Source organism: Phragmites australis, chromosome 7, assembly GCF_958298935.1.
Source record: "Phragmites australis chromosome 7, lpPhrAust1.1, whole genome shotgun sequence".
Classification (NCBI taxonomy): Eukaryota; Viridiplantae; Streptophyta; class Magnoliopsida; order Poales; family Poaceae; genus Phragmites; species Phragmites australis.
The window spans coordinates 346,839-358,454 of record NC_084927.1 but is presented as its reverse complement, the minus strand read 5'-3'; the positions used below and the strand labels follow the sequence as shown (position 1 = coordinate 358,454).

The 11,616-nt window shown below is 41.4% G+C and overlaps 1 protein-coding gene across 2 annotated transcripts; it reads left to right on the top strand.

Moving 5' to 3' along the window:
- The first annotated feature begins 336 nt into the window (after window positions 1–336).
- Window positions 337–10,507, top strand: LOC133923797 (putative disease resistance protein RGA1). Of its 2 annotated transcripts, none has more exons than XM_062369057.1 (5): window positions 337–472; window positions 828–1,054; window positions 1,736–2,629; window positions 7,240–9,857; window positions 10,099–10,507. In XM_062369057.1, exons 2-5 carry the CDS (start codon window positions 833–835, stop codon window positions 10,190–10,192), a joined length of 3,828 nt encoding a protein of 1,275 aa, XP_062225041.1. In that variant the 5' UTR covers window positions 337–472; window positions 828–832; the 3' UTR covers window positions 10,193–10,507. The 2 variants fall into 2 exon arrangements, with proteins under 2 accessions (XP_062225041.1, XP_062225040.1); XM_062369056.1 differs by having other exon boundaries at window positions 558–1,054.
- Window positions 10,508–11,616: the final 1,109 nt, after the last annotated feature.

Genomic DNA, 11,616 nt, shown 5'->3' with positions numbered 1-11,616 from the left:
ATATTTGGGTCTTCGGTCACGCTAATTAGTCAGATCTCGCTTCCCGTCACCTTTCGAAAGCCGAATAATTTTTAAATAGAAAAAATTTTATTTAATGTGATCAATTTTAAGACGGCTTACAATGTCATCTTAGATCGACCAATTCTAATCAAGTTTATAGCTACCCCACGCTATGTTTAGCCGTGCGTGAAGATTTCAGTGCCAGGAGTCACGACGGTTCGGGCCGCCCCAACAGATTACTGTATCATTGCTGATTGGTCCACCTCGCTGTACCTTTTTGTTATAAGGGAGTGCAGAGGAGAAGCCCCATTCCTCAACTCAAAGTGCCGTGGCAGCAAAGGAGGGAGCGAGTGATCGAGAGGATAAAGCAATTGGGGGTTGGGCAGCCATGGTCGATCGAGGAGGTGCGTTTCATGGAATCGTACGATTTCAGGCTTGACGGGGACGCCTGCTGCACCGGTACGATTTCAAGGTGAGCTTCTTTATTCTACCATGCATCGATCTTTAAGGCCCGCAGCAGAAAATTTCTATATATCTACTCCATTAGTTGTGTCTAGAGAACTTGGTTGGGCTTGCCAAGAGCCAGGTTGGGGGTTGAATCTGGATGCATGAGTCGAGGAGGCAAGAGGAAGCATCTTCTGTTGTTAATTAGATTTGTGCAAATAGATTCGATTGGATTTTTTATCTCGGATATGTGCAAATAGAGCCGCCGAGATATCAGAATCAGAGGAGTAGGAGTGTTTCAAGCCCCGTTGCCATCCTCTCACGCAAAGGATTTCTAATTAACAACAAATCTCTGTCAAGTTAAAATCAGTACACTCCGCCAGGTGATATGGAAGGTGATGACTTCCTCAAGCTGGCACGCGAAAAGCTGGTGTCCGCCGTCGCGGGAGATGCTGCGGCCACCATGCTTTCGGAATTGACGAGCGAGCTGCAGAAAATGAGTCGTATCTTGGAGGGGTCGCTGGAGGCCGTCGATAGACGGCTGCTCCAGACCACCAGCCAAGAGATCTGTGACATTGTCGACGAGCTCCAGGCCAACAAGGGGCCACCGGTATGTATCTGGCTTCTGGTTCTATTCCATTACTCCCGCCGTTAGATACTTGTTAGTTGTCATCTGTCTCTTAGAGTATCTCCAACAATACACTTCAGCTAGCTATAAAATTGATAACATAAGATTTTTGCTTATATGGTGGAGAGAGAATTATCTATATTATTAGAGATGTTCTTAGCCAATTTACTTATCATCGATCCGGACCATCTTCAATGCACATTTTTGTTAATTACTTTGTACAAGCATGTGTTACCAATATTCTATCCCATCCTATATTTATATTATCCTGCACATTTTTCTACGCGAAGTCATTCTACAATTTTTTATGGGAAAGCCATTTGGCATTATCAAGGCATCTTTCAATCTTCTTTACCTGTTTTACTCTTACTTAGTTGCGTCACTAAGGGCATCTCCAAAAGTAAATTTTCAATCTTCTTTACCTGTAAATTTCACGGAGACTACAAGGCCTCATATAGCTTGAGCACGTGCTTTGTCAATGAATACATGCACGCGTGTATTCTAATTGAATAAGGCGCACAACATCAATTATAGGCATCGAACATGGATGGGAGAGAGCGAACACCCTCACACCCACCATCAGACCAGTCGACTGTCCTCGAGGCTTAATAACTTTTGAAATTTACTGTCATATATATGACTGGTATTACTTTGCTCCTGCAGATCTCAGAGACGACCATGATTAACATAGCCAACAGGATGGAGAATATGAGAGACATGCTTGAGAAAATAGATTGGCAATTTTATGGATCCCTTTCAGATAACAAGGGCGGTGCACCACGATACAAATCAGAACTTGAACACCGATTAAAAAGGACTGGTAGAATATCCGTATCAGAACTTCCACGCGGATTAAAAAAGATTGGTAGAATATCCGTGGACCTACGGAGGATAATTGATTTGCTGTTTCTGTCGAGTGCGAGCAACACCAGACAACAAGAGTACCCCGTCATTCTCCCCATCTTTGGTCCTGCAGGCAGTGGCAAGACAACGCTGGCGAAACTAGTATTCAGTCATACTAGATTCGAAGATTACGACAAGCGCTGGGTCGATATTACCAATAATGGATTATCCCTTGACCAGCTACCTCGTGGTGGTAATAAGGCGGCGCTCGTCGTTTTAGATGACCTATGGGACGGGGACGGCTCTGGGCTCTTGGACGTGAAGCGCGTCCTGGTCAGTGCTCTTGGCAAGAATGGGATTGTGATTGTAACCACACGCAGCCTAGGCGTAGCAATGAAAATTTGTACCATGAAACCATACGAGCTACGCGCAGCAGCGGGAGATACAGATTCAACACTTGACAGCGTGGGTGAATTCTTGAAGGAATCTTACGAGCAGATGCCATCGAATTTGAGGCTATGCTTTTCTTACTGTGGCATAGTTCCAGTGGGGCACAGTATAGTCAAGGATGACATTATCCACCAGTGGATTGCGCTTGATCTTATCGAGCAATCTGACAGCAGCTTCTCCGCCAGACAGCAGCTTGGTGAGGAGTACATCAGGATGCTTTTGGACATTTCATTCCTTCAACCTGCAGCTACAAAGTCGGCTTTGGTGAGTCACTGCGCGCTGCATACATCCACTAACACCTTCCTTTTCTTTGAAGAATGATACCTCTGGTAACATGTTTTCCTCTTCTTTTCACTCGGTTATCATGCAAGTCACATCAGAGATGCGAATTCATACAACCATGTAAACAACACAGGTTTTACATAATGTCTTCAGACTATTCTTTAAAGGAAACAATTCCTTAAAATGCCAGGTATATATGTTTACAACCTTTAATATGATAACCCAGTTTCAAGAAATGAACTATAGGTTTATGACAAATCACGTTAAGTACGTCCACCAAAAATTCGACAAAGGGGCCCATGTACCAGTAGGACGTAACACGTTGTTTCTCAGGTCTTGACGGAGATTTAAACACGTAGGGATTACTCTAGGAGTTTTTAAGACTTTAACTTCTACTCCCTCTGATTGCAAATATAGGTCGTCGTTTTAGTCTCATCAACTATTCTCTAAATATAAGTTATTTTCGAACTTCTATGTATTTTTTTCTCTTTTGTTCCCTTCTTACCCTTGTTTAATAAATGCTACCACTTTCACAAATGAATGCGTTATCTTTTCCAATGCAGAATAAATAAAGGGCAACAAGATAATTTGATCTACTTTCTTAATTTCTATGCATAAATCTAAAACGACCTACATTTGCAATCGGAGAGAGTATTTGAGCTGAAACATAAAGGTAGGTTTAATAAAATCAGGGCATGTTTCTCATACTATAGGTTTGTTAGACTTTAACCTCCATTGCTCGAGTACAAACATGCCCTGATTGGTTGAAAGCCTAGAAGCTAATCGGACCAAGTCTGAGAACAAACCGTACGTCCTTGGTTGTTGTACAACAACCACTCGGGATTGTCAGTAACAGCAATTGTAACCCTCATGGCAGCTGTTGACATACAAAGAAGCTTCTCTTGGCACCAGTGATTGAATAAAACTAGAGCGGCATTTCTAGCGCGCCCTACACTCTTTCAGGTGGCATTAATTCTGTCAAAAGAATAAGGCTGTTAATAGAAAGGCTTTGCAATTTTGTCTTAAGATGAAGTTAAGTTTGGCTATAGTCCTAGGAAAATCTTTCTATTATATATATAGCAATGGGCATATCAGGGTACTGGTAAACTAAACTTTTTTTTGACTTGCAAAATTGAAAATTCATTATTCAATAAATTACTTAAAGATATGCAAGCAAGCTTAGAAAAAAAAGAAATTGGAAGTTGGTGTGTCTCATATATTCATTTTCAAACTTTAAGGACGTCTGGTGAGAAAGAAGAGAATAGATGATGATGCTACGGCTGTAGAATCTCCGCAGGCTAGCTTACAAAGGCTATAAGTTGTAGAACCCCGGTCAATCAACGAATCATGCATGATTCCATCCACCTGCAATCATTTTGGGAGCAGGGCAACCTAGCAAGATGCAAATATATACCTAAGGATGAGCCTGCATGTAAAAATCAAATTAAAAGAGGATTAGAGAGCACTAGAAAGATGACGTGTCAATTGGCACGCTTCATAACCCCGTTCACGATAGCACCGATGACCTTCGAGAGTAGATAACCCCGTTCACAATAGCATCAATGACCTTCAAGAGTACTGTTACTGTTGCTTCAATTCTAGTAGGCTTTATTCACTTGAAAAAGAGCTTATTGTGGTCAGTGTGTACAATTAACACACATTTGACAGTTATAGTTCTTGACATTTTTTCAATGGGATGTGTATGAATTGTAGTGTCATTGTAGTGAGATTTTTGTGAAAACACAGGTGGCTTTCCCATTGTTATCGCTTTCACGATGATCTGATCGGAGAACATCCCGGCATCATGGTCATTCTAGTCAGGTCGTGGCCGATCTCCTACACCTACGAAGGGGGCTCCTACATCCGCTCAGGGTGCTATCAACGGGTGTCAGGCTTTCTCGTCAGAGCTTAGGAGGGTCCGTTTGTCGACCCGGTTCAAACCCATATCGATAGAGAAGTACGACGGGACAACCAATCCCGCTGAGTTTCTCCAGATCTACACTAACAACGAAGCAGCCGGTGTGGACAAGAGGGTCATGGTCAACTACCTTCCAACCGCCCTTAAAGGGCTAGTTAGGACTTGGCTAACCAACCTGAAAGGACAATGATGTCGCCTAGAGAGGGGGGTGAATAGGTGTTTTTCAAAAAAATTCGTTCCCTTTTACCGTTGATCTAAACTTGTAGTGAAATATAAACTAACGATTTTTTCACAAGTGAAAAACCTAAATATGATAGGCTCAACTAGTGCACAATCATCCTAAATAAGTGTGAAAGTTACAATCCTAAGATGACAAAGATTAACCAATTGTAGTGAAAACACTGTTTACCGGAGTATCCGGGTTAACCCAGAGTCTCCGGGTTATACAGTTCCAGAACCTCTAGTTAAATCTGGAACCTCCGGGTTCTGTACAGAAACAAGTTCGAAACTGAAATTAAACAATGGGTAAAGAGTTCTAGCTCAAACCAAATGAAGTCTTGTGTTCCAAGTGATGATTCCAAATAGATCCACAGAGAATCTACAATCAATTTCACACGAACAAGTAGATCGAGCAATATGCACAAATATTAAATAAGAACATAAAAATAAGAAAACAAGAGAGGAGACACAATATTTGTTTCTCGAAGTTCGAACATCTTCTCTAGAGGTTCCTACGTCTCCGTTGAGGGGCTTGATCACACTTGAGTCGGATCTTTCTCAACCCTTTTCCTTTCCAAGCTCGGTCACATTTGAGCTTGGCTTCCACTCTTGATTTCTTTCCTTACGGAAGCGAAATCGAAGCCTTCAAATATTTAATTGTATAACTTGATCTTCTCTCATTTCCCGCTCCTTTTGAAATATTTAGAGAATTTACATTAAAAAAATTATGTTCAAGGAAATTTGAATTTTTTAGTTAGTGTTCAATAAAAAACAATTTATACTTTAATAATCCAATTGAACTTTCTATAATATTGAAATATTAAAATTATTTTTGTGTATCTAATAAATACACATAATATTTTTGTGTTGTTTTTTTGTATTTTCATTGCAAATGTCACAGAAGTAATGCAAATTTTTGTGTGTTATTTTTCTTTCTTGGTGGGTAGTTTTTGTTTAGTTTATAAATTTTTTCGTCGATGTAGTATTTTACATAACATGGAAATCACTAGGATATGTGTTTTTTTTCAATAGGACCGTGATGCAGTGCAATAATCTTTTTTGGATGTTTCTATAACGATCACAACTTAAAAGTGTCACCATGATACTATGGTAATCACTCATCACAGCTTAAAACTCTGCTTGAGGCTAGATCGCTGGCTTTAAGGGAGCTTACAAAAGAATGATGACGGGAGCGATGACAAGCAGGGAGGGAATAGAAACTTGAGTAGAAATCACTGGAATATATCTTTGTTGTTACGAAACTGAGGAGAAGATCAAGAAAACATATGTAGTTCAAGAGTCTCTCTTAACTTTATTGATCTGTTTGATGCAAATATGATTAGACTTCCTACCCTTCTCTGATACAATTACGTAAAGATGGAATTGGGCTAAAACTCCTTGATTTAATTTCCTAGTCTAAGCATCCTATCTAAAAAAATGTTTAGAAAGTGCCCACACAAGTGAATGAGCCAATTTCATAACAATACTCCCGATGGGCACCGCACTGTAATTCACTCTCATCTATAGGGGTGAGAAATGAATGCAGAAAATATGTATTATCGGACATCTATATTGGGCAAGACACCAACATGGAAGGAAAAATGAGCATCCTAATAGAAAAATGGATACTGATATGAATAGTATCACTATATTGGGCAAGACACCAACATGAAGGAAAAAATGAGCATCCTAATAGACACCAACATGGCCTAGCGAATCCGCATCAGGGCTACGGCATGGCATCAGGCCCGTTGTGGCATGTGGATTGCGAGAAGATGCTGCCGGCGGTGTGGGGGATACAGAGATGCATGGGAGGCAATTATATGCTTGTCCGTGGGTCCTAAGCCCACCCTAGTCCAATTCACCATACTAGTCAATACCCTAAGTATTTAAGTTCCCATCTTAACGTTTCTTTGTTACATGTTACTATCGTGCCATACTGTAGAGTCTACTTATGTAGTTATGTTTTGTAAGCTCTACTTCTTTGACTTAATTGGTACCAATGTTATTTTATTTTCTGGACCTACAGTGCTTGAGACCCATGGACAACTAAAATAAGGATTCCCGTACGTATCGGAGGCTATTACATAAATCTGTATCACTAAGATTTGATGTTAAAAATGTAGGATATTCACACCAGAACGATTTGAGTAATATTCTATTTGAATTCATATTGTACAACATTCGGTTTATATTCATATTCAAGATTATGTGTTTTTGTATTCATTTAAAAATACATAAACAGGCACTATCTCATTCGTATTCAATCCGTTTCCACCCCTAAACTATGACTTGACCCTTTGCTCTGTCATTGTAATAGGCTTATGCACTTATTTTCTCTAACAATATTTTTATTTGTTTTAAAACAGAATGAAAATTAAAAAAAGTCGTAAAGGTTTATAAAATGATCAGAACAGACACTCCCTGATGCAGCCTGCTTATTTATTTGTTGCAGACTAGTGAAAGGGAATATAAGGGTGCAACCTCGTTCACGATGCACGACTTTGTGCATGCCCGGGCAAGATCAGTATCCGGTGACGACGTGATTGTTCTGGATGGTAGAAATTGGAAGCCTTCTGAGAAAAAAAATTGCAAATACGCTCTGCTCACCAATTTTGGCGTCAGACCTATGAAGTTATCGAATATATTGGCTAAAAATGTAATGGCTCTCCTTTTGCTGGGCTGCAGCAAGTTGGTGCTCAGTGACGATTCGTTTTCATTTGCGGAGGGACTGCGTGTCTTGCATATAAGGGACCCCTCCATGAAGAAGCTGCCTGGTTCTATTTGTCGGTTGACGCAGTTGAGGTATCTTAATTTATCCGGCTGCTCTGGACTAGTCGAGCTTCCAGAATTATTTGGGATTCTATACAGATTAGAGTATCTGGATTTATCAGGATGCTCTGGATTAGTCAAGCTTCCAGAATCGTTTGGCATGCTAGAAAAATTGGAATATCTGGATTTATCAGGCTGCTCTTGTCTCCAAGGTATCCAGAGTGCTCTTGGTGGACTTACCAATCTCCAGCATCTGAACCTGTCACACCCCTGCTGTTATCTTTTTGAACACAGGTTCCATCTCAAATGTCTAGAAGACGTTTGGGGCAAGCTCACCAACCTTCGGTATTTAAACTTATCAATGTGCCTCAATCCAATTCTTTGCTATCTGCCAGAAAACGAGGGGATCGAATACATTGGAAGGATCAGTCGACTTAGTAGTCTGGAGCATCTGGACCTATCTCAAAACATATTTCTTTCCGATCTACCTGAAAGTCTAGGTAACCTCTCTCATCTACATACACTGGACCTCTCAGGCTGCGCTAGGCTAAAGAGGGTACACAAACGGATAAGTGAAATGAACAATTTGAAGGTTTTAGTTGTAAGGAACTGCCGGTTTCTGGAAAAGTACAAGCTTGTGGTCCGGGCTGATGATGTAGCAGATAGCAGCAGCAACCTTTTACGGCTGGAGGATGTAGTAAGCTGCAAAGAGCTGGGGATAAGCTGTCTTGAGAAGGTGAAGTCCGTGGAGGAAGCAGAGAGGATAAGATTGAACGAGAAACAAAAGCTTGAAAAGCTGACTCTTGCTTGGACCGAGGGCTCCCATGGATTATCTGTGGACGACAATGTTTTGTTAGAGGCACTAGCGCCACCACAAAATTTGCAGCGCTTTGGGCTACGTGGCTATAGAGAAGAATGCCTCCCAGCCTGGTTGACATCGAGCATATGTTCTTACCTCCCTAATCTTGTAGAGGTTACCATGGAGGACATTCCGAGGTGCAGCGCCCTACCACCACTCTTTTTGTTACAAAACCTGAAGGTGGTGGTTCTCAGAAGGATGGCTAGCATCACAAGAATCGACGCCGGTGAATTGAGTGGCAAAAACAAAGCAGCGGTCCCTCTACTTCTGCAGTTTATCCTCGATGATTTGGCAAATCTGCAAGTGTTCAGCACCATATACCGCAGTGGAGATAAAGAGTTCTTGTTCCCCACCATCGATGAATTATTGGTGATACAGAGTTGCCCCAACGTGAAGTTTGGACCTTGCCCACCTGAAGCCAAGAGGCTGTATATATCAGCTTGCGACCAACTGATGTCTTCATTGCCCAAAAGAGAGAGAGGGGAAGCACAAGGTGTGGAGGCCTCTTCTAGTTCTACTTCCACTACCTCTGCCCGAGTAACTCATCTGGTGGTCGAAAAATGCAAGGTGCCTCTGAGTCACTGGAGTTTGCTTCATCACCTCCCTGGCCTCCGTCGTTTAGAAATCAGGGATTCCAATGATCTGACCGGCTCACCAGAGATTTTCCAGGTCCTATCCTCCCTCCAGTCACTGCGTTTCTCTCGGTGCGACGGTATAACCACCCTACCAGAATGCTTGGGTGACCTCACCTCTCTTCGGGCACTCGAGATTTATCAATGCCATGTCATTAAATCTTTGCCAGAGAGCATAGGCAAGCTTACCAACCTCAAGCTTCTGTTTATTTCGGAGTGTCCAGAATTGGTAATGCACTTTGAGGTTCGGGCTGATGATGTAGAAGATAGCAGCAGCAACCTTGTTCAGCTGGAGGATGTATTTAGCTTCAAAGAGCTGGAGATAAGCTGTCTTGAGAAGGTGAAGTCCGTGGAGGAAGCAAAGAGGATAATGTTGAGCGAGAAACAAACGCTTCAAAAGCTGACTCTTGCTTGGACCGAGGGCTCCCATGAATCATCTGTGAACGGCAAAGCTTTGTTAGAGGCACTAGCGCCACCACAAAGTTTGCAGCACTTTGTGCTACATGGCTATAGAGAAGAATGCCTCCCAGCCTGGTTGACATCGAGTTTGCTTCATCGCCTCCCTGGCCTCCAGTCACTGCGTTTCTCTCGGTGCGACGGTATAACCGCCCTGCCAGAACACTTGGGTGACGTCACCTCTCTCCGGGAACTCGAGATCAATTGGTGCCATGGCATTAAATCTTTGCCAGAGAGCATAGGCAAGCTCACCAACCTCAAGAATCTGCGTATTCTGGGGTGTCCAGAATTGAAAAAGTGGTGTGAATCAGAGGAGAACAAGAAGATGCTCGCTCACATCCGGCCAATTTATGAGTATGTGCCCAAAATCACGTTCTTATTTACGGTTTATAATACTTTGTTTCTAATCTTTCTACCATCAATACCATGTTACAATAAAAGGATTTTGATCTATTGCAACGGAAAATAAATTATGGTAATACATCAATTTTATTGTAACAATCGTTTATTTTTTGGCAATAAGTACTTTTTATTGCCACGATCTGAACTGAAATGCTAGTTAACTAAAGTGCTGACTAGCTTTTTGACTACGCAGAGAATCTGATACTGTCGAGCCTGACACCACCGCCAATCCTACGGCAAACAAACAACTTACGCTAAGCCAAAGCAATGTCTCGGTTACACATTGAAGAAACCGATTGAGCCGATGCATTGTTTGCTGTTTTCGGAAACCGCACCATCGGAGAAAAATTCTATACATGCACATTGAAGAGTCCAGGACCAGGAGAAGTTTGCAGGCAGAAGACCTCACTGTAGTCTACTGGTTGCAATTTACAGACTTGATCCCCAACTTATGCTCCAGATTTTGCCTGCACACCGGGCCACCAAAACCGTATTTGCTACAGATTTCCCCCCTTTTGCTTCCTGTGATTCTTGAGATTGACACCTTGAATTTTATGCTGCGTAAAGCTTGGATTAATTTAAATCTTATCATATTTCTCTATTGGAGTAAAAGAAAGACAACTCTCCATTACATCCTCTACATTCTGTCCCCTGACTCACATGCTCTCAGCCTCCCAAGACCCCAAAGACAAAGGATATTGTGTCAGAGACTTATCTCTTTAACCTGTCTCTAATTGGGACAAAGGGTATATACCCTTCTGTTTAGCCTCGTTGCTACAAAATACATGGAAAGGGAGTACCAAAAAATAATACATGAAAAGAGATAATTAATTAGTCTATTATTTGTACCACCACGCATACAAAATGTGCTTATAACTCATCCCTCTTGCGTATCAGGCCCATGTATGCATAGTTAATGCACCGAGATATTATGTTTACAACACAATAAAGAATTATATGCTGGTTCCCACCTATCTAAACTCTTCATGCGGGACTAATCGTGTCACACTAATACTTGGCCCACGTAGCTAGACCAATACTACTATTTGGACCAATATGTTACATTTTTAATGTTATTCCTTTTCCTTGCCCACATGAATCAATGCATATATGCATGAAATTTATAGCTTAACTTAGAACCAATGATACCAAGAGACACGTGCACGCACCGAACTTGCAGTTGCATCCGTTTAATAATTCACCGATCCTCTACAAGATTTCCTATTTTTCTGATAGTAATTTGCGAGTGACCAACCATATTGTTTTCCTTTACTATTTTTCTCGTGTTGCTAACAATATTTATAGTGCAATTTCGACAATTCCCAACAGTAAAAGCAAAACATCAAGAAAAAAAAAATACCGACAAGACTATATCATATAAAATTAAGAAAGTATCGGCTGTACAAGAGTACGTGGATCAACATGTGCACAAACTCAATTCCATTCATCGAATTCAATCTTAGTGGCCCAAGTGACAGGTTAGAATTGCCAACTCACTTATGCACCACTTTAATTGGCAAAGTCATATTAGGCCTAAGTCGGTCCAAGAGAGATGGAGAACTTTGTACCTCCTACTTGTCCACTTAAATTGGATCCGAGACATGAGATTGGATTTATTCATATGGTCACTAGTATATTCGTGTGCACTTGATACTTGCTCATAAAAAATATGCCTATTGGAAACTAGCGTAACCGATCAAAGTGATGGATC